At 43.3% G+C, this 23,276-nt stretch overlaps 2 protein-coding genes across 2 annotated transcripts; one reads left to right on the top strand and one right to left on the bottom strand.

Moving 5' to 3' along the window:
• Positions 1 to 217: 217 nt before the first annotated feature.
• On the bottom strand, positions 218 to 11,843 carry mrpl21 (mitochondrial ribosomal protein L21). Its single transcript, XM_027152218.2, has 7 exons — positions 11,690 to 11,843; positions 7,464 to 7,524; positions 6,660 to 6,745; positions 3,773 to 3,936; positions 3,279 to 3,331; positions 2,241 to 2,344; positions 218 to 410 (listed from the first exon to the last, which is right to left on the bottom strand). Exons 1-7 carry the CDS (start codon positions 11,778 to 11,780, stop codon positions 346 to 348), a joined length of 624 nt encoding a protein of 207 aa, XP_027008019.1. The 5' UTR covers positions 11,781 to 11,843; the 3' UTR covers positions 218 to 345.
• slc38a7 (solute carrier family 38 member 7) lies at positions 11,797 to 22,554 on the top strand. Its single transcript, XM_027152217.2, has 12 exons — positions 11,797 to 11,949; positions 13,413 to 13,825; positions 13,985 to 14,038; positions 14,740 to 14,884; positions 14,975 to 15,119; positions 15,424 to 15,522; positions 15,620 to 15,677; positions 16,086 to 16,200; positions 16,317 to 16,464; positions 16,556 to 16,755; positions 20,524 to 20,575; positions 21,187 to 22,554. The coding sequence occupies exons 2-12, from the start codon at positions 13,598 to 13,600 to the stop codon at positions 21,290 to 21,292; spliced, it is 1,350 nt and encodes a 449-aa protein (XP_027008018.1). The 5' UTR covers positions 11,797 to 11,949; positions 13,413 to 13,597; the 3' UTR covers positions 21,293 to 22,554.
• Positions 22,555 to 23,276: the final 722 nt, after the last annotated feature.

Here is a 23,276-nt window from a genome sequence, read left to right as displayed (position 1 = left end):
TCTTACACACACATACATACATACACACATACACACATACACATACACACACATACACACATACACACACACATACACATACACACACACACACACACACACACATACATACACACACATACACACACATACACACACACACACACACACACACACACACACACACACACACACACACTCTCTCTCTCTCCTCCAGACTCAACACAAACAAATCATGTCAGAGGCTGCCAGTGCAGGACTTTTATTAAATTAAATGAAAGATCTTACAAATAAATGACAGTTTCAAGCTTCATTACACTCAGATACGATGGACAGATGAATAATAATGAGAAGGAGAAGACCGGGTCAGAGGAGCGTGGGCGACACCTCGATGGTGTTGATCCGAAGCACAGTCTGCGGCTGTATGATAACTGCACAAAAACACAAACAAAACTCTCATTCACACTGCAGGATGTGTGTGTGTGCTGTATTATACACTGAGATATTCAACATATGATGATGATGAGGCAGCTCGGCGCAGCGTTTTAACACGTCACACATCTAAATCACCATACGCTCGTCTCAGACAGCAGTCATGTCTCAGACAGCCGTCATGTTTATAACTTTAAGTGTTTTCAGACACGTGTGATACAGCGGTCTGTAAAAACAGACGAAAGGATGTCACAGAGGCTAGAAATAATGTTGGAGGACATCATAAAGACTTCTTCCTCAGCACAGGGTCTGGTCTCACTCAGAGACACAGACTATATCATTGAACCAAAACCAAATCAGCTCTCATCGACAGTGTCTTTAAAATCCCATTTTAATAAAAAAAAACATGTAAACAGAATGTGGACTGATATGAAACATCCTCAGTGACAATGTGGTGTGTTGCTGATGGCAGTATGTGACAGACCTCATTATCAGAGTGAGGCGTCACATACACACAGAAATACCGCAGCGGCGAGAGTTGAGGCGTCATGTTTAATACAGACTGTAAAGAATCTCACACGCTGCTTATGAAACCGAGGGCCCTTTCCTCACGAAAGGTCACAGAAAACACTGCGGATCATTTTTCCTGCCAGAACTGAGATAATTTTCCTGTTTACTTTAAACAAATCGGCAAACTAAATTTAGAGCTGGAGTTTGTGTGCTAAGGAATTCGGGCCATTCTTTAAGAGCCTTGGTGAAAAGGAAAAGACCAGAGTCTACAAAACGTTTGCAAAGTCTCTTAGTTAATAACAGAACACTAACAGAGGTAGGAAGACGAATTGTAGCTGAACTGAGAAAAAGCAATAAAAAATACTCTCACATTTATGATATACACTTAAACTGATATTCACATAAATTTATACATAAATAGTTTGACGTGTATGACGAATCCTGCCATGGAATTTCACGGCTGTTATACATAAGCCCCGCCCACTCAGTGCAGAGCCAATGAGCTTGTTGGTTAAGAGGTTAACTTCGGATTCTCTGACTCGTGTGTGATATAGTGCAGTTTTATCACTTATGGTAAAATAAATAAATAAATAAATAAATAAAGCATAATTATAGTAGCTGTAAAAAGCAGGCAGTTTTTCTTGTCCTGCAGACTGATGAACATGACAGTGCACTGGATGTGGTACAGAGTTTCTAGAACTGCTATATGGCAAACTCACATTTAGTGCATTTGTATTTTTCCCCTCATACTGTAGGCCTATGTTGGTTGGACATTTGCCTGATCCATGCCCATATTCATGAAGCCCTGCCCCATGGGGTGCAAACACAAATCAGTATTCTGTACTGGATGTGTGCTTTTCCACAAACACTTCATAAATCTTTTCAAAGGCCACAGATTAACTTACAGTTTTTCTAGCATGCCCGAAATATCTTTGCACTTTTAAGTTCATTAGAAAGTATTGAAGCACGGATCTGACTAATATGTAACTAATAATCCAACCCATCGGTCGGAATTCCTTTTGGAGAAGGCAACGGACACAAAACATTTGATCTGATCACAGTGTTGTGATGATTTTGCGAGGCATCGTAAAGCCTTTGGCAGGTGTGGAGATGTACAGAAGGACACAGTTTCATCAGAAACACTCACAGGATTAACAGTTAAAACTGGAACCTGTGCCTTCAAGCTGCAGCTCTGAAATTATAAAATATGCATGCAGCCGAGCAGCGAGTCGTTATGAGCTCCATCCATTAAGGCCCTTTCAAATCTGCAGGACAAATGAGATGATAAATCAATAAACTGAACCTTAAAGCACACTCACTTCTCTTCTTCTGAAAACGGTGTCTCTTCCAGAACGCCATGTGTACCATCGGCCAGGACTCGGTCTTCTCCACCACGGTGGCCTCAACTCGGACCAGATCACGCCTAGGTGTGAAAACAGTACACACAGACACACAGACACACAGACACACAGACACACACACACACACAGTGTGAAAACTGAAGGGAACAGAGGCTTTTTGTGCAGCACACTGAGGTTCATTGCTAAAATATTCATGCAGAAAATTTCACACAGAATCCTGTCGTCTGCTCAGCAGCCGAGAAAAAAACTTTGTTTTTTCAGCCTGCGTTTAATTGTCGAGTTTAAATCACAAACACTTCGATTATTCGGGGGTTTAGTGTGCAAGTCATTAAAGGACTGCTCAGTAGAGCTAAACACTGAGTACAAACAGCACATTACACTGAAACTCCACACATCTCTCACATATTTATTCACGTTTCTCCGACACGTCGTCTCATCACCTGTAACACTGAACCCCTCGGTCAGAGATTCAACTAAAGTCCAGCGCTGATTGGGCCAAGTTTAAAACGTGACAGCGATTAAAATACAACAAGCTGGAAATTTACCAAGCGGTTTAATTTGTAAACCATTAATACGAGCTTTTCCACAAGAAATATTTAAATTCCCACATAAGGAGGCAAACTGACGTAAACGTCGACCTGCTCGACTTTCACTCAAATCATTACTGAAGCACTATTTACATCTGAAATACAGTGCGGTTTTAACTGTTTGTGTTTCGGTCGTCTTTATCAAGCGTTTTCGAGTCTTGATCAGAAATGTTTCCTCATGCTGGTTCACTACGTCAGGGACTTTGTCCAGAACATTTTAGTGGACAGACAATTATTTAAAGAAAAAAGAAAATATTTGCTAAAGCCACAGATTAACTTACTGTTTTTTATATTTTTCATTCAACATCATTTCGGTTTCAATTCTACTTTTACAGATGGCCGAGTCCCAAGTATATAAATATATAAACCTTTACAGATCTTTATTGGAGACAAACAGAATTAAAGTTACCTGAGAAGAGGCTTCCCAATGAGCGTGAAGTTTTCTCCTCCCACCAACAGCACCTGTACAGAGAGAGAGAGAGAGAGAGTGTGTGAGAGATGGAGAGAGAGAGAGAGACAGAGAGAGAGAGAGTGAGAGAGAGAGAGTGTGTGAGAGTGTGCATGTTTGTGTGTTATTTTTTCCAATGAGTGCATTCCAATACATGTACACTTTGTCAAATAATAAATTCTAAATCGAAGAGAGTGAGAGAGAGAATGGTTGAGGGAGAGAGAGGAGAGTGGGGGAGGGAGAGAAAAAGAGGCTTTTTCTTTTTTTCCCCCTCTATGCCACAATGCTTTGGGATGGGCATGTCAATAAAGCTTGTTGAAATAGAAATTGAGGGGGGCAGGGAGAGAGGGGGAGAGGGGGGGGAGAGAAAGAGAGAGAGAGAAAGAGAGAGTGTGAGGGAGGTTTAGAAACAGCTGAAAAGCTTCTGTGTCTGAAGCGGAGCTGAAATCTCTGACCTTCTCCAGCAGGATGTGATCTCCACACTCTGCCTCGATGTGGTTCTCAATCTGGATCAGATCTTCACTGGTCACTTTCCACTGACGGCTGGCAAAGTGAACGACAGCAAACAGACGGCCGTACTCTCGCTTCTGCAGCAAACTGTTCACCTTCTCCACGACCGCTGGAGGAGGAGTGACAACGTTACTGTAGTGTCACAGATCCACTGTGCTGGGTCATGTAAATAAACTAGACATCACAAATTACAAATAAATGTGTGTGGTCAAAACACAAAAGAGACCAAGGATAGACACACACACACACACACACACACACACACACACACACACACGCTCTTTCTCTCTCTCTCTCTCTCTCTCATTAGTGTAATTACAGGCCAGCAGTGACCTGCTCCAGTGAAACACAGACAGACATTTTTGTTTTTTTCTCCCTAAACTGCCATCAAATTTGACTCAAACAGACGTCACCGGATCAGCAGCTCTTGTGTCTGAGTGTTCAGCAGATCTCCTCATGACAGGAGCGAATCGTGTCATTTCCTGAAGCTGGTCTTTGCCCTTTTTTTCTGCATGAGGAGCAACATCACATCAACACCAAAGTATCTGAACTCAGAACTCATCTGAGTGTGTGTGTGTGTGTGTGTGTGTTTTGTATTCAAGACGAGTGTAAGACAAAATTTTAGGTTTACATAAATCCGCACTTTATTTAATGTGTTTTATTGACAGTGTGTCACACACATTACTGTGTACGGATCGCATGCAGCGTGGATCGGACTGATGTCTGTCAGAAACACACACGACACACGGGTTACTCCCACAATCCTGTTTGAACTGCTTCTATCTGGAAAACAATCAGGTCCAACACCAACAGGATGAGGAACAGTTTCTATCTAGAGCTATGGCCTTCCTCCTGCCCACTGCCCTCTCCATCCCCTTTTCTTCTCAGGTAAAAATACCCTCATGTCCCCCTCCCTCTTATACCCCAGAACTGTAAACACACACACACAAGGCTGCAGTGAATGCACACTAGCACCAGGACACAATACTGATTATTACTTCCTAATACTCTTTAATTATGTATAAATGTTTTTATATTCTTATTCTATTTTTATATCCTTATTTTCTACCTTTATTATTATACTTGAGTATAATAACAATGAAGTTTGATTCTGATTCCTTGAACATGCATGAACCGAACCCTCGCTCACTGAGCACTAAGCTTTCAGGAAGCTTCTTCATCTCAGTTCCAGTTCACAAATCGTGTGTCGGGTCCCAGTGTGTTTCTCCCTCGTGCACAGACATTTCAAAAGAAGCAGGTTAATAAATACACAGAAGCGATTGTAAATTTCACTCAGGTGCTGGAGACAGAGTGGAGGAGACGCACAGTTCCTTACTGAGCGGAGTAACAAAGCACCACGTCAGTCCCTTCATCATCCTGAGGGCAGAACAGGGAGTCGAATGGATTTGAGGGAATTACACCTTACACATTACACTTAGACACATGGGACACAACAACATCAAGAACAACAAGAACAATGAGTCTGGTGAACAACAACTCTTCTTCTTGTGTTCTTTTACCAGCGTTTATCTTAACGTTACATTCTGAATGGATTTACACATCACACTGAAACTGCACATGCTATTATTTACATCTCAAACCACCGGAGTTACTGTAGAAACCCAGCATTAGCTTCTTTTTTTTTTAAATAAGGCATGTTTACGAGTCTGCTAGCTAATGAGGTTCAGTGTGTTGCTCTATTCTGCCCCCTAGTGGAACACCATAGAATTTTCCCTTCAGTTCCAGGCAGATCGCAAACTCTTATAGTCGCTGGGGGTAAAATACTGACATTCTGCATGTACTGAAAGATGTAAAGTGATTTTCATTCAGAAAACCTGAATCAAACCTGTCTGGGTTCAACACCATGATCCTGAGTAGTGCAATGTCATTCATTATTGTGCAAACAGACTAATTTAAAGGAAAAGTGTTTTTCCTAGAGCAGGAGGCCACATCACTTAAGCAGGTCGCACAGAGGGCATTTATTACATTTATCACTTACAGATGTTAGAACATCTGTAATATGATCGGTCATGAACGTAATCCCTACACGATATAGACTCAAATATCTATAAACGGTTTATAATACACGCTTTTTTTTTATTTAAAAAGCACGACAACCAATCACAGTCTGTAAAACAATGCGTCAGCTAATAACCGGTTAAGCCCCGCCTCCTGTCTGAGATAAAAGTTGTATTTTCCTTGTTCAGAGTTGCTTTGTGATCTGAGGTCCTGATTCACTCTGAAGATAAGATTCATAGTTAGAAATGTTTAAGCTAAATTAGGAGCTCTCTGAGATCAGTCTTAGTGTCTTTATGAATACGAGCCCTGACCTTCTCTGTACGTTGGAAAAGCACCATAACTGTGGTGTTAAATGATTATATAATACAGTTACAATAAGGAAACGAGGCATTGCTTCTTAATCAGCATCATCCACACCTGAGGTAAAAGTCACTCAGGAATTTTAACCATTTAATTAAATTTTTTTAAAACCATAATTTAATTTGCTTATGGTTCAACTCCTGCTGTGGAAAAGGTCACGAGAAAGAAACCCTAAAAAACACTAAAACAAAAAAGAAAGACATAAAGGTCCAACCTGCTAGATAACTGCACTGCTGCATTAATATGTAACTGCTCTTATTTGTTTAGAATTTTCCAGAATGTAAGATTTCAAGCAATTCATGCGGTGTGAAGTTCTCTCTTTACTTCCCTAATCAGCTCCACATCTCTCTAACACCTGCGTCACACAAACTGAACTCTTCACGATTCACATGTATGTGTTTAAATCTATAAACATTTACCAGTTAAACTATTTAGTCTAGTCTACAATCTTGCCTTGATGCTCCTGTTCTTCTTTCTCTTTGTCGTACGGTCCTAATTCAGGCCACGGCGGTCTGGACAGCGATGTTTCTGGAACATAACTGTGAGAAACAAAGCAAACAAAACGAAAGTTAAATGTTAAAGGTGGGGTGTACGATGTTTGAGAAATGATTCAGAAAGCTGAGTCCGCTGACAAACAAAACAAACGTGTAGCCAATGAGCAAAAAGGGGCGTGTCTTGTCAATATGTGGCAGAGAGAGTGTTAAATGCACATGTCTGACATTAGCAGAAAGTGATTGAAACATTGACATAGCGGATAAAAACGAAAAGTGAAAAAAGGCTTACGATAAGGCAAGAAGTAGGACCCGTGTTAATATAGGATCAGCTTTCCAGTGCTGGAGAGAAATAAAGGAGCCGGAAGGCCTGTAATGGGACGCAGAGGCGCTTTTTTCCTTCTCGAGTTGGTTTTGCTTTGTTACACAGAACTAATATATGCCTTTGTCCTTTGCATGATTATGCTTGTGTGTCATTTTTGCTTGTTTGTTTATCTACAATCGTATTGTTCTTCCCTTCAGCTATGATAAAGATGCATTTCTTTCCATTAGTTGCCTGGGTTACGTATGTATGCTTTATGAACAACTTTTATCTTTACTAGGATCTTCTCTTCCATTTTAAGGGGAAACGTCTAAATTTCTAAGAATTTTCTTCAAATTTTGTCACTTGGAGAAACATTTTTCTTCTCATTGGAACAACCTAACTGTAGTATAGGTCGTGTGTCAGAGTTTAAACCTTACAGAGACAGAACAAGGCAGTAGATACCTCTTGGGAACAGCCGTGCTCTTCTTCCTCTGACAGCGTGTGATGTGAGGAACTGTACATCCTGTAAGGAAAACACATCACTCACACTCATTAGGTTTCATTCAGTCATTACTGAAATTATCCAAATGGATCTGGCTCCATAGTGCAACGACTCTCTGTCTGTGTGTAACCAGCTCTCTCTCACACACACACACACACACACACACACACACACACACGCTCGCTCGCACACACACACACAGGCTCGCACACACGCACAGTCTCGCACACACGCACAGTCTCGCTCGCTCTCACACACGCACAGTCTCGCTCGCTCTCACACACGCACAGTCTTGCTCGCTCTCACACACGCACGCAATCTCGCTCGCTCACACACACACACACGCAATCTCGCTCGCTCACGCACGCACACTCTCTCTCGCTCACACACGCACGCACACTCTCGCTCGCTCACACACGCACGCACACTCTCGCTCGCTCACACACGCACGCACACTCTCACTCGCTCAAACACGCACTCTCGCTCGCTCAAACACGCACGCACGCTCGCTCGCTCACACACGCACGCACGCTCGCTCGCTCACACACGCACGCACGCTCGCTCGCTCACACACGCACGCACGCTCGCTCGCTCACACACGCACGCACACTCTCGCTCGCTCACACACGCACGCACGCACACTCTCGCTCGCTCACACACGCACGCACACTCTCGCTCGCTCACACACGCACGCACGCACACTCTCGCTCGCTCACACACGCACGCACACTCTCGCTCGCTCACACACGCTCGCTCACACACACACGCACGCACACTCTCGCTCACACACACACGCACGCACACTCTCGCTCGCTCACACACGCACGCACACTCTCGCTCGCTCACACACGCTCGCTCACACACACACGCACGCACACTCTCGCTCACACACACACGCACGCACTCTCTCACTCACACACACACGCACGCACACTCTCGCTCGCTCACACACGCACGCACACTCTCGCTCGCTCACACACGCACGCACACTCTCGCTCGCTCACACACGCACGCGCACTCTCGCTCGCTCGCTCACACACACATGCACACTCTCGATCGCTCAAACACGCACGCACGCACTCTGGCTCGCTCACACACACAAAACAAGTACACAACAAGTACTGGGTGGAAATGTGAATCATGATGAACTGTACATAATGAATGTTAATGATGTTCAACAAATATTGCGATATTTCCCTATCCATGGAAGAACGCGTCGTCTACCCTCTTCGTGTGACATGTATACATGAGCTCACAATGACTAGCGTCGCTGTTTTTGACAGGCTACAAAGAGGACGCCCCGCCCTCCCTGAGTGCTCCAGACTTGTGGACATAGCCGATTGTGGCATCAGACAGAAAGACAGACAGCTCAGTACTATACGGTATCATGTGTGGACTGTCACTCAGCTCGTCTCATACCTGTACACTGTCCTGTGTATGAACCGTGTTTCCACATGCTACCAAATTCTATAGAGGCTTGACTAAACAAACCACTTTATATTAAATGTCCATGCTCACAGACCTTCATTGTACAGCGTGCGCAGGCTCACACTTCACATCATGTCACAAGCGCTCGTTAATAATATAATTGACAGAACGAGTAACTCATTTATGCAGGATGAGGAAATGTAAATTAAACCCTGCCCGTTTTCATGATCTGTACAATTAAACTGACCAGTGAGATGATATGAAATAATAAATGTATAAAATTATGCACATACTGAGCAGAATCTTGTGATCCCACTGTTTATATGTTTATTAAGAGTTCAACAACAATCTTTGTCTTTAAAAACTGTCTTTTCTTTATGTTCATTTTTGGCTAGGAAATAAAACAAGGTGAAAGAATGTCTGTCCAATTGTTGGTTGAAAAAAAGCAATCTGCCCATGACTACTTTTTTTTTCCAAGATTCATGTCATACTTTCTTTAATCCATTTTAATCATTTATTTTATTACAGTCAGTCACCCAGTCATGCAGTCAGACAGAGAGACAGTCATTAAGACACCCAGACAGACAGACAGACAGACAGACAGACAGACAGTCAGTCAGTCACCCAGACAGACAGACAGTCAGTCAGTCACCCAGACAGACAGACAGTCAGTCAGTCACCCAGACAGACAGACAGTCAGTCAGTCACCCAGACAGACAGACAGTCAGTCAGTCACCCAGACAGACAGACAGTCAGTCAGTCACCCAGACAGACAGACAGTCACCCAGACAGACAGACAGTCAGTCAGTCACCCAGACAGACAGACAGTCAGTCAGTCACCCAGACAGACAGACAGTCAGTCAGTCACCCAGACAGACAGACAGTCAGTCAGTCACCCAGACAGACAGACAGTCAGTCAGTCACCCAGACAGACAGACAGTCAGTCAGTCACCCAGACAGACAGACAGACAGTCAGTCACCCAGACAGACAGACAGACAGTCAGTCACCCAGACAGACAGACAGACAGTCAGTCACCCAGACAGACAGACAGACAGTCAGTCACCCAGACAGACAGACAGACAGTCAGTCACCCAGACAGACAGACAGACAGTCAGTCACCCAGACAGACAGACAGTCAGTCACCCAGACAGACAGACAGACAGTCAGTCACCCAGACAGACAGACAGTCAGTCACCCAGACAGACAGACAGTCAGTCACCCAGACAGACAGACAGTCAGTCACCCAGACAGACAGACAGTCAGTCACCCAGACAGACAGTCAGTCAGTCACCCAGACAGACAGACAGTCAGTCACCCAGACAGACAGACAGTCAGTCACCCAGACAGACAGACAGTCAGTCACCCAGACAGACAGACAGTCAGTCACCCAGTCAGACAGTCAGTCACCCAGTCAGACAGTCAGTCACCCAGTCAGACAGTCAGTCACCCAGTCAGACAGACACCCAGTCAGACAGTCACCCAGTCAGACAGTCACCCAGTCAGACAGACACCCAGTCAGACAGTCAGTCAGTCAGTCAGACAGACACCCAGTCAGTCACCCAGACAGACAGTCAGTCAGTCACCCAGACAGACAGTCAGTCAGTCACCCAGACAGACAGTCAGTCAGTCACCCAGACAGACAGACACCCAGTCACCCAGACAGACAGACACCCAGTCAGACAGACACCCAGACATGCAGTCAGTCAGTCACCCAGACAGACAGTCAGTCAGTCACCCAGACAGACAGTCACCCAGACAGACAGACACCCAGACAGACAGTCACCCAGACAGACAGACACCCAGACAGACAGACACCCAGACAGACAGACACCCAGACAGACAGTCGGTCAGACAGACACCCAGACAGACAGTCGGTCAGACAGACACCCAGACAGACAGTCGGTCAGACAGACAGTCGGTCAGACAGACAGTCGGTCAGACAGACAGTCAGACAGACAGTCGGTCAGACAGACAGTCAGACAGTCGGTCAGACAGACAGTCAGACAGACAGACAGACAGTCAGACAGTCGGTCAGACAGACAGTCGGTCAGACAGACACCCAGTCAGTCAGTCACCCAGTCAAGCAGTCACCCAGTCAGTCAGTCACACAGTCAGTCATTCACACAGTCACCCAGACAGTCAGTCACACAGTCACCCAGACAGTCACCCAGTTAGACAGTCACCCAGTCAGTCAGTCACCCAGACAGTCACCCAGTAAGAGTCAGTCAGTCAGACAGTCACCAAGTCAGTCAGACAGTCAAACAGTCAGTCAGTCACCCAGTCAGACAGTCACCCAGTCAGTCAGACAGTCAAACAGTCAGTCAGTCACCCAGTTAGACAGTCACCCAGTCAGTCAGTCACCCAGTCAGAGTCAGTCAGTCAGACAGTTACCAAGTCAGTCACACAGTCAAACAGTCAGTCAGTCACCCAATCAGTCAGTCACCCAATCAGTCAGTCAGACAGTCAGTCAGTCAACCAATCAGTCAGTCACCCAATCAGTCAGTCAGACAGTCAGTCAGTCAGTCTGACAGTGTAACACTAATGAACAAATCCTTCGTGGGGATTAAATGTGTGTTCAAATGTAAACACATAAAACAACAGTAAACACAACAGTAAACAAACAGCAGAAACACATGAAAACAAAACCCCAGAGCAGAGCGTTAGCTGGAGTTTTAATTCAATGTCAGTTGATCTGTTTAGCTTAACAATAAAAGGTCAACTGTTTATTTAGATTACAAAATAATGAAGAACACCTACGTGTGTGTTTTGTAACCGCGGGCTGTAAACGTGACCCGAGTCTCCAACACGCTCCTAACAGCGTGTGACCGCTCTTCAAAGAGGACGCCATGTTTTCTGTACCGCTGCCTGTGAACCGGAAGTATAAAAGGCACTACAGCACCAGCTAAGAACTACAACGTCCATAATGTGTAGCTGATGGTGCCGCATGTGACACTGGTCTCATGGACGGTGAGGTGAAGAGCAGCCGGTAGGAGCTTGTCTACAGACTCGTTATACAGGTGAGAGTGATACACTGAGACAGGCGAGACACTGAGACAGTAACAGTTAGCGGTGTTCTGTTGTCTTTACATTTCCTCCACACTACCCGGTGTTTACAGCACAGTAAGAGGATGAGAGTTAATGCTATTAAAGTGCTGTAGTGACTCTATAATGTCGTCTTGCTGTTCAACCCAAACCTGAAGCTTAGAGCCGTGACACTGGTGTTGCTTTGTTTTGTTTGTTTCGTTTGTTTTTGTGTAACGATTTCTCTCTGTTTCTCACCTCAGGGTGTTCTTTATTGATTCAGTGTTGTCAGTCACACACACATTCTGTTGTTAACACCAGAGAAAGGAGTCATCTAGGATTGTTTATATAGTGTGTGTATGAACACAGAGAGAGAGAGAGAGAGAGAGAGAGAGAGGGAGGGATAGAGAGAGAGAGAGAGAGAGAGAGAGAGAGAGAGAGGGAGGGATAGAGAGAGAGAGAGATAGAGGGGGGGTAGAGAGAGGTGTGTGTGTTTACAAACTCACAAGTACACATTGCTATTTATTTGTCTGTTTTTAGATTTTTTTTTTTCCATTTTTTCCAATGAGTGCATTCCAATACATGTACAATTTGTCCAATAGTTAATAAATTAAAATACATTTAAATGAATTGAGAGAGAGACAGACAGACAGAGAGGGAGGGAGGGAGAGAGAGGATGTTGTTCATGTCCGAACCGCATATTTAAAGGTCAGATTGAGATGTGATGGTCAGATGTCCACAAACTATTGACTGTGTAGTGATGAAGAGAAACTTGTTGTAGCCTGTTTAAGTTTATGTGGACTTCATAGTTAACATCGTGTGTGTGTGTGTGTGAGAATATCACACAGACTTGTTTATTTTCCTTCTGACACAATGGTTCACACAGACATACAGTGTGGCTGAGGGGGTTATATCTCAAAAGAAAAAACAGCAGAAAATCAGGAGAGGTAATAAATTAGATGTTGTATGTACACGCAGTGACTATTGTTCATTTGTGTTCATGGAGTTTCTACAGGCTGCTGCAGCTCACTTGCTGTTCAGACGGTCCTCTGTCATAACAGCAGGATCTATAGAAATAACACGAAAACGCTCAATATGACACAAAATTCTCCTTTTGATGACATCTTTTCAAAACCTAGCTGTCAGTCAGATCGATTTGAGTCAGATGTGAGGGGAACATCACGAGAGCTGCTGCATCTTTCACTTCCTTTATCTTTATGATGAGAACAGCACCTTTCGTTTCAGGCTAAAGTCCATATGGAGCTGCTGAAGCAAAAAGAAAGACGAGCGCTAAAGTCATATGATCAAACGTGTGATTTAAAATTTGGCTCCTCCTGCCACACAATTAGAATTTATAACATGCAGCATGCAATCTATTAGAATTAATTCATTCCGATTAGAAATAAAATCTTTTTGAATGATCATTTCTGGCTAATTATTTTCTTTTCATCATTTACAGAACTCTCTTCTCATTTGTGAGCCTGTGACTGAGATCCTTCTGACAGAAGACCTGTATGGCATTTATTTGTTCTGCCCGTGTATTAATACAGCTACAGTAACACTGCTGACTGTCTGAAGCCTGCGGAGTTCTGGAGCTGTGACCCGTGTGTGTGTATGTGTGTGTGTGTGTGAAATTTTGGAGACATGGCCGTGAACTCTGAGCCAAGTGATTGGGGATACAGTGAAAATGATGAAGAGAAAGTGCCGCTTCTTGTAGCACCACACGTTCAGCCCAAGCAGCCTCAGGGCCGGACCTCAGCGCTGGGGGCGGTGTTTATTGTGGTAAACGCTGCACTGGGGGCGGGACTTCTCAACTTTCCTGCTGCGTTCTACATGGCTGGAGGAGTGGTAGCTGGAGTGGTGCTGCAAATGGTGAGACACACACACACACACACACGCACACACACACAGAAGGCCACCCTCCTTCACTGACACGATACTCATGATAATTAGTTGAATATTTATCAGAATAAAATATTATTATACATTTTATATATATATATAATGTATAATTTTTTTTTTTTACTTCAGTGTTTACTGATCTTCATCATCACTGGCTTGGTGATCCTTGCTTATTGTTCTCAGGTGAGTAGCTACACAACACACACATCATAACTTTAGATATTCTTGTATTCATTTTACCCCCCCCCCCCTTTTCTTTTCACTCGTCAACTTTGCGTTCGCTCACGTGGTCAGCAGTGATGCGTCAGCAGTCAGCACCGACGCTAGTTTACCACACAACACTGTGCAACAACACAACAGACACACTGAGTTCACTTTAGGAGTGCAGGCCTCCTGTTTACATGATAGGAAGCTGAACAGAGCTGAAGATTAGTGGAAAATCTGATTTAAGATTATTTCACATCAAGTTCACGTGCGCAAAAGTGATAGAAAACAAGACTCTCTCTCTCTCTCATTTAACATGAACAAATCTACTCATCTTTCACTCATCTTGTATTTCAGATTCATTTGTTATTCAGTTCCACTTTTGAGATGTAAACTGCTTAATGTTGCTGAAACAGGAAATAATCATTAGCTTTGTCCTGGAGGAGACATTTATTAGAACAAGTTATGGAATGAGATTTCTCACAACGGAATCAAGGCGCTGGTCTGACGCCGCTTCCTGGACACCATAAACATTATTGTTTCATTTATGATTGTGAATAAGACTCGTAGTGGTTTGGTTTGGTGCCTGGTGGCATGTCACGTTGCCATGGTTCATGCTGCACAGAGTCATCTGTAACAAACGTTTTGGTCTCTGAGCTGAGATGTTTCTCCTGCTTTAGGTGAGCAATGAGAGCACGTATCAGGAAGTGGTCCGTGCCGTGTGTGGGAAGGTTCTGGGGGTTATATGTGAGATCGCCATTGCAGTCTACACCTTTGGCACATGCATAGCCTTCCTCATCATTATCGGAGACCAGCTGGACAAGCGTGAGTCGAATATTACAGTGATGTGTGTGTGTGTGTGTATCACAGAGTTTATTAATTGTTGTTTTTTTCTTCTCTTGGCCATGTGTTTAGTGATCAGTGCCATTGCACATGATGCAGACAGTGCTGTCGTCTCTCACTGGTACACAAATCGCAAATTCACCATCACAGTCACGTCTGTGCTCATCATCCTCCCCCTGTCCATCCCCAAAGAGATCAGCTTCCAGAAATATGCCAGGTCTGTCTCTCCGTCCCCGCTTGTCTCTCCGTCCCCGCTTGTCTCTCCGTCCCCGCTTGTCTCTCCGTCCCCGCTTGTCTCTCCGTCCCCGCTTGTCTGTCTGACTCCGCTTGTCGGTCTGTCGACCTCCTTTTGTCTCTCTGTCTATCTTGGTTTGTCTGTCTCTGTTTGTTTGTCTGTCTGTCTCTGGTTCTCTCTCTGTCTGTTTGTCTGTCTGATTTCAGCTGTTGATTGTGAGAACTATGAAGTACTTTTATCGGACTGTGTGTGTGATCTCATGTTGTTTTGACCATGTGACCTTTAGCACCTTTAGCGTGATTGGCACCTGGTATGTGACCGTCATAATTATCATCAAATACATCTGGCCTGACCAAGAAATCTCACCTGGAATCATTCCAACCAGGTTTGTGCTTCACTTCCTGCAGTTCTCAGTTGTTCGGCAGTTGATTGGTCCACAGATTCTGACATGCACGTGCTGGTGTGTCTTTCTATCCCCCTAGTCCTATATCCTGGACTGCTGTATTCAACGCCATGCCGACTATCTGCTTTGGATTCCAGGTCTGTGTGCGAGTGTGTGTCTGTGTGCGAGTGTGTGTCTGTGTGCGAGTGTGTGTCTGTGCGCGAGTGAGTGTGAAACTGGCGAACTGTTCTGGTAACACAAAACCGATATCTACAGGTATTTCTCTCACTGTAAGGATGGAATATTTTCAGGAGTAGAAAGTTAAGGTAAATAGTTGTAGCTGCATCTCGGCTCATTCGTCCAGCTGCATTCAGTTAAATCCCAGATTCCTGATGGACTTCTCTGAAAGCTTTCTAACATGGCTGAGGATCTGTCTTAGGACACTAACGTCCTTCCTACATTTGCTGAAGGACTTCGCTGATTCTTTTGTTTTTATGATTTTTTTCAGAAGAAATTTCCTTTTAATACTGATTCAGAACGTTCCCCCACCCCCCTCTCTCCCCCAGTGTCATGTGAGCAGTGTTCCGGTGTTTAACAGTATGAGGAACGCGACACTGCAGCCCTGGGGAGGTGTGGTGACCCTCGGCATGATCATCTGCTTGTTTGTCTACACAGGAACAGGTGTGTGTTAGATAAGTGTACATGGACCTGTTCGTGATGACATCACATCACATGTGATTGTTTTTAAACCTAAAAAACATCAGCATTTATTTTTTTTTCCTCCCTTCCCCTCGCAGGTGTGTGCGGTTTCCTGACGTTTGGGTCCATGGTGAATCAGGATGTGTTGTTGTCATACCCATCTAAAGATATCGCTGTGGCCATCGCCAGAGCCTTCATCATCATCAGCGTGGTCACTTCATATCCCATACTGCACTTCTGTGGGAGGTAATACAGACTGGTGAATGGATGGAGGTTGCAAACAGAGATGAATAGTGAAAGATAGATCTGTAAAAGTGTGTGTGTGTGTGTGTTTCAGAGCCGTGTTAGAGGGCTTGTGGCTGCGTTTTAATGGGACAGACGTCGACACAGACGTGGTGAGAGAGAGAAGACGCCGAGTTCTGTGCACAGTTATCTGGTTCTGTCTCACACTCATCCTCGCTCTCACCATCCCTGATATTGGGCGTGTCATCTCGCTCATCGGCGGCCTTGCAGCCTGTTTCATATTTGTTTTCCCAGGTACGTCTTAACGTCTGCCAATTTCGTTAATAATCTGATATTATACTATAAGAAAAAAGGATTCAGGAGATGGGAGTCTAGAAAACGATAGTTCTGTCAGGACCAATTTGTCAAAAGAGAATTTATTAGATGATATGCATACAGTTAGTGTTGGCGGTATGGTTCTGTTCTGGACAAGAATTCATGCGCCCGTCTATGTGCATGCATGGACAGAGCGGGGAGAGCAGCGACTAGAAAATAGAATAGACCCCCGTATAACAGAACAATTAATCATGCATCGCGGCTCTATGAATAGGAATTTAAATGGTCGGGTAATATGGATGTCGTCACCGGATTGGTGGACAGCTGATTAACAGCTGATGCACGCTTGATGACGTGGCCTGCCAGAACTAACGCGATGCTTGATTTGAGATGTTGAGATTGTAGCCAGCTAGCAGCTATAGGTGGAGGTGTTAGTGGGTTTTACTGTAATTGTGTATTTTATATTCAGTTCGATTGGAACCATCCGATTGACTAATCATAATGCAGCATCATCACTGTGTTCACTCATGTCCCTATACAGCAGAAGTCGAACTACAGATGAAAGGAAGAGTAACACAGTGCATTCTGAAAGTTTACAGTCCTTCATTTTTTCCATGTTTTGTTATTTGACAGTTTTGTCCAAAATAGATCCAATTCATTATTTTCCACAAAGTTCTACAAACAATTCCCCATACTGACAACATAACAGGAGTTAGTTTAAAATCTTTACAAAAACGAAAAAAAAAATCACATGTACATAAGTATTCTCAGCCTTTGCCATGATACTCAAATTTGAGCTCAGGTGCATCCTGTTTCCAATGATCATCCTTGAGACTTGATTGGAGTCCATCTGTGGGAAATTCAGTTGATTGGACATGATTCAGAAAGGCACACGCCTATGTAAGGTCCCACAGTTAACAGTGCATGTCAGAGCATAAGCCAAGCCATGAAGTCCAAGGAATTGTCTGTAGACCTCCGAGACAGAATTGTATCGAGGCACAGATCTAAGGAAAGGTATAAATTTTTTTTGCATTGCATTAAAGATCTCAGTAAGCACAGTGGCCTCCATCATCATCAGAACTCTTCCTAGAGCAGGCCGACTGAGTCAGGGAGGTGACCAAGAACCCAACGTTTTACTCAATACAGGGATTTAATGTCTGTCAGCATCTTAGCAGACAGAAGCATTTCAACCTATTTGATGAATCCTGAGGATGCTCACAAAGGCTGTAGATCAACCAATCAGGAAATTAAGAAGGACTGTGGATGCAGCCTGGACAGCCAATGAGTGAAGGAATTAAAAAAAAAAAAATTAGACCAGTTGAGGAAAGAAGTGTCAAAAAGCATGCCAGTGAGAAATAAAAACAACAAGCTGGAATATAATGGGTCCAGAAAAATGGATGCCATTTTTCATCTCCCTTAGTATCAAACTCAGTCAGTGTCAATATAGGTGGTTAATGTGGCAGAACAGTGATGAGGCATTAAACTTTAATGAAACTGCGAAAAAATATTTGTATTCAAACAAGGGGAAAGTCTTTGGAATCTGTGGAGTGGAGACATGTCCCATCAGCAAAACTTCAGCAGAAGGAATTCTCCTTAACCAGTTGATAATTGGAGGAGAGAGGAATTCCATTGAAGACGTTGAAGAACTGAAGTGAAGGATTTTCCCAGTTTTCCATGTAGAATAAGCGTCAGCTTTTGGGATGTTTCTTAAGCCACAACATTTGCTCATTACCAATGTACCAGAATATATGCAGTTTACTGGGAGCGACATGCTGGACGGTTTCTCGTCTTCTCCACAAGCTAAAGAAGTTCAGCTATATCTCTCATTCACTCTGGATGGAAATAATACACATGGACCAGATTACCAGCTCCACAGTCTACAGCCACATGAAGTTTCTGCTGCATTTCCTTGTGGCAGAATGTCAACTACTAAAAACGATTTTCTGTTAACTTCTGATCGGGAAGAAGAGGTCAGATCTTCTAAAGAGACTCCAATAGAGAAGCTGGAGGACATGTTGATGGACACACTTTCTAAGCCAGCTCTGTGTAAAGCACCAGTCTAGTCTGAGGTACACTGGACTAGCAGACCCTTTACTCCAAATCTCTACATGACTGACTCTGTGGCATGGATTCCTCTACAAAGCTCACAGGATTGGAGGTCCTACCTGGTCCAGGAGTCAGCTTCAGGCCTCTGTCTAGACCAGAAAGTCATTGATCAAATCCCTGCATGCTTTTTAATCCCTGCTTACAGTGAAGTAAGTGTCCCAAGTTGGACTTGGTGGACAGTTGTACAGGAAGTGCCCAACATTGTGGAAATGGTGAGCCATTCCTGCTGCACTGCTGCTAGACCCTTTTAAAACTGATAAAGAACACAACTACATTGCAATGGTTCAGATGCATGAAGCACAGAGACATCCAGCAAACACCACTCTGCAGTCCAGAAATGTTCTACACTATCACGAGCGGTGAATGACGGACGAGAAGCAGGCTAAGCGTCATGACGACAGCGCACAAAGTGACGGGATCCAGAACTTCCATCTGAAAGCATCAGCAGGCAAAACTGAAAGCCCTCATTGAAGCACACAAATTAGAAAAGGGTCAGACAACATGTCTTCCAGATATGCACTTGGAGTGACCTATTACGGCTGTGGAAACGAGGGATTTCTGAAGGTGCTAGCAGACGAGTTAGTGTGCGAACACAGAGGCTATTCTTCAAGTGGAAAGGTCAAAGAGATGAGAGGAAAATGCAAAGCGATCTGGAGTTCATTAGTGCTGGAGCCTGACCGTGCCATAACACGCACTCACACAGAGCTTATTAACCACTGGGATGTTCCAGGAAACAATTATTTATTTGTTTGTTTATTTTTATTACATGCAGCCCATTGCTTTGCTCAGGTTGGAGGCCAAGAACACTGGATTTGTCACCTTATGCCACATACAAATAGCTGTACCTATGAAAATATACAAGCCTTATACAAATATGAGGAATAAAAATCTACAGCCTGTGCTTCACAGTACAGCATGATTATAGTGTTGGAGGAAATTAATGACACTGCTGAGTCAGAGATTTCACCCCCTAGTAGGGCGAAGTCTTCATACCTGCTGTAATGAGTGTGTCCACTAGGGGGCAGTGGACACACTCATTTTTACATGTTTTACAGAATTTACAGACTTGTAAACAAAAAGAACCAAAAACATTGTAGGGTGGAAGACAACATGGGTGTGAGATTGTTTTGTAAAGTGTTGTGGGTTTTGCCTCCACTTCACGCTTCAAGACTAGTCCATATTCTGCCTGGTTTATGCTTCTATAAGGCTCAAGGGTAAATATGGCACGGCATTTAGTTTCAGTTACGCTTACAAACAACACCAAGCTTTCACTGAGTGGAAAATGATATTAATACATATAAAAGTGTCTACAGAGTTCATTAATGCTGTGGAAAGTCATACTGGAACTTTTACAAATGACGAGACATAAAAAATTTTAAAAGTATCATTTTATTACACTCTTTTTTTTTTTTACCTTATTTTTTTAAGTTACATTTAAGAATGAAAGACGTTAATAAGTCCAAACGTCTTTAAATTAGAAATACAAACATTTCTGCCCCTCATTTTGGGTATGTTTTTTCCTTCCACTGTATCGGTATAGCCTTATGTTTAATATATATAGAGGTTAATATTTGTTATTGTATAACCTGTATATATTCACTGTGTGTTTTGTTTTGCTGAACTGTGTGCTTTTGTCTGTAGGTTTGTGCTTGATTGAGGCCAAGCTCTCAGAGCATGATGTCAGATCAGCCAGGTAACTCTTTTTAAAGTTTACTCTTGTTTTTAAAGGCTGAGCACAGCATCGACTGAAGATTAAGTCTTGGCACCTTATATACTCCTTATCAGAGAGCCAGGAATGTCCTGTGTGTAGTGACTCCTGATTGTGTGTGTGTGTGTACGAGTTTGTATGTGTGTCTAGTGACTCCGTGTGTGTCCGTGTCCGTGTGTGTGTCCGTGTGTGTGTACGAGTTTGTATGTGTGTTTAGTGACTCCTGATGGGTGTGTGTGTGTGTGTGTGTGTGTGTGTGTGTGTGTGTGTGTGTGTGTGTGTGTGTGTGTGTGTGTGTGTGTGTGTGTGTGTGTGTGTGTGTGTGTGTGTGAGTCCTGATGCTGTGTGTGTGTGATGAGTCCTGTGTCCTGATTGTGTGTGTGTGTGGTGAGTCCTGATAGTGGGGGGGTGTGTGTGTGTACACGAGTTTGTATGTGTGTTTAGTGACTCCTGATGTGTGTGTGTGTGTAGTGAGTCCTGATAGTGTGTGTGTACGAGTTTGTATGTGTGTTTAGTGACTCCTGATGCTGTGTGTATGTGTGTGTGAGATTTTACTGGTTAAGCTGCTCCCTCTATCTTTTTAAATTTCTCTGTAGTTGGCATGCCTTGGTCCTTTACGGAATCCTCATGGTCACAGTTGGCATCTTCATCCTCGGCCAGACGACAACCAACGCTATCTACAGTGACATCGTCCACCACTGAGACACGGCGGTGAGCTGGAAATGACACGTAATGAAAGAATTGCTTGCACACTTACACAGTGACCTCAGATTTAAACCTGCAATACGTTGCACAAATGAACAAATGTTAAGATCTGTTAATAAGCTGTTAATAAGCTTCTGAGGCTGTTCAGCATGCAGCATGAAACCTCCTACTGTACCTGTAGGGAAACATGGTAACGTCTGTTAACACACTACACACACATACTGGTATACTAGTTTAACTGGGACGTCCAATCAAAGTGATTTTTTTTAAATAACTCTGCTCAGTTGTGTACGTTTCCTTGTTTTTGGTTGAACTGCAACTTTAATATATTTATACTTTTACCAGTTGGTCCTTTTGACAAGAAATAAATCCATAAAAATGAATGCGATTTTTAAAATACTAACCAGAGGAATTCATTTTCTCGAAAGCTTTATTCCTCCTAATAATGATTTACATGACCAGTAAGTGACCGCTGCTTTCAGCTCAAACAGAATCAAATGAAATGCTTTAAAAGCTTTGAGGTTTTTTTTTTTTTAATTCAAATTAAAAAGTCTTTATTCCAATCCTGTGCTCTTGTCAGTGTGGTGAGGGTGGAGTCTCTCAGGCCTCATGCTCCATCACATAGGACTGATTTTAGTCGTTACATGTTGATTGACTTCACTAAAGCGAATAGCTCGTAATGAGGGGAAAGTGGTTTAGCGTACAGATAAATAGATTTATGTAATTTGACCTTAAATACGGCTAGCTGGCTAGCGTTACACACACGGGAGTTTCACTGGAGTGTAGCAGTTTGATCAGTTTTCACCTGACGTATCGATAACATGATAACGGGACAGAGAAATAATACACAGCATCTCTGGATCTCTGGCTTTTGTTTCATTTGGTGCTTTTTTTTTTTTTTTTTTTTTTTTTTCCTTCAAATCTCAGCCTGCATCTGAATCACTGTTGTACTTCACTCTCACACACAGTTTGTGTTATTCAGCACTTTTTTAGCATGTCAGAGGTTTACAGGTTTGTGTTCTGTTCATGCTGAGAGGTTATTTGGTGCATCACACTAATCAACACAGCAGGGGAAAGAATCAAGCCTTCTCTGTGTTCTCTGTTTCTTATGAACTGGGTTAATTTACAAACAGTAATGATTTTATTGGTTCTTAATTTGACAGGGAAAGGCGCAAGGTTTTTGTCATCTCAACACATGCAATATCATGAACAATCTTTTTTTATATTTATGTACTCAATAAAGGGAATTAAATGTTTAAGGAATTGATTGTGTTTGTCTTATACACATCACAGGATAGACACAACATATCTTCTACCTCAAGCGTAGCCGATTAGCTGCAGACGTGTTTATACCTGAAACCTTCACGGTAGCGTTGCTCCTTCCTGCTCTTTAGGACTGACTCACAGAACGTGGATTAACAATGTGTTCAAGTTGAAAGACCGCATTTATTGTAGAAGAAACACACATTAACTTTTCTGAGCTTCAAGTCGAAGGCCAGAAAACATGCAGGAATCAGTGACTGCAGCGTTTGTAGTGAAGCGGACGGTAAAATGATATGAATGGAAAGTAAATTTCAGTGTAATATGTATGACGACGTTTAGAGCGGCTTCATAAATATATTAAAACCATAAAAAAAAACACACTTGCTCATTGGGATAAATCAAATTGACAATTTGCAGTTTTAATATTTTTAATAAAATTGAATTGAACTCTACTAAACAGGACACAGAAAGACTGCGCGCACAGTAAAAACAGCAGAAAATATAATTGCTGCCCCCCTGCCCACTCCCCAGACTAGTACCATACAAGAACCAGAAACCGTGCAGGAAAAATCACTATTACCCCTTCACACCCTGGACACAACCTCTTTCAGCTTGTCCTTTCTGGCAGGTGCTACAAAACTCTGTTTACCAAAACTGCCAGACACAGGAACAGTTTCTTTCCCCAGGCTCCTCATCATCCTGATTAACAACTCACCAT

This window comes from Tachysurus fulvidraco, chromosome 2 (genome assembly GCF_022655615.1).
Source record: "Tachysurus fulvidraco isolate hzauxx_2018 chromosome 2, HZAU_PFXX_2.0, whole genome shotgun sequence".
In the NCBI taxonomy this organism is placed as follows: Eukaryota; Metazoa; Chordata; class Actinopteri; order Siluriformes; family Bagridae; genus Tachysurus; species Tachysurus fulvidraco.
Note: the sequence above shows the minus strand (reverse complement) of the source record. Positions and strands in the feature narration are given on the sequence as shown.

What these genes read in the sequence shown, in the direction of transcription:
- slc38a7 (XM_027152217.2), top strand. Translation starts at nt 13,598, where the DNA reads ATGGCCGTGAACTCTGAGCCAAGTGATTGGGGATACAGTGAAAATGAT. An exon ending in CGGAGACCAGCTGGACAAGC is followed by an intron (nt 14,885 to 14,974) that starts GTGAGTCGAATA and finishes CCATGTGTTTAG; the next exon opens with TGATCAGTGCCATTGCACAT. An exon ending in CATGATGTCAGATCAGCCAG is followed by an intron (nt 20,576 to 21,186) that starts GTAACTCTTTTT and finishes ATTTCTCTGTAG; the next exon opens with TTGGCATGCCTTGGTCCTTT.
- mrpl21 (XM_027152218.2), bottom strand. Translation starts at nt 11,780, where the DNA reads ATGGCGTCCTCTTTGAAGAGCGGTCACACGCTGTTAGGAGCGTGTTGG. An exon ending in CGCGGTTACAAAACACACAC is followed by an intron (nt 7,525 to 11,689) that starts GTAGGTGTTCTT and finishes TTTTCCTTACAG; the next exon opens with GATGTACAGTTCCTCACATC. An exon ending in AGCACGGCTGTTCCCAAGAG is followed by an intron (nt 6,746 to 7,463) that starts GTATCTACTGCC and finishes TGTTTCTCACAG; the next exon opens with TTATGTTCCAGAAACATCGC.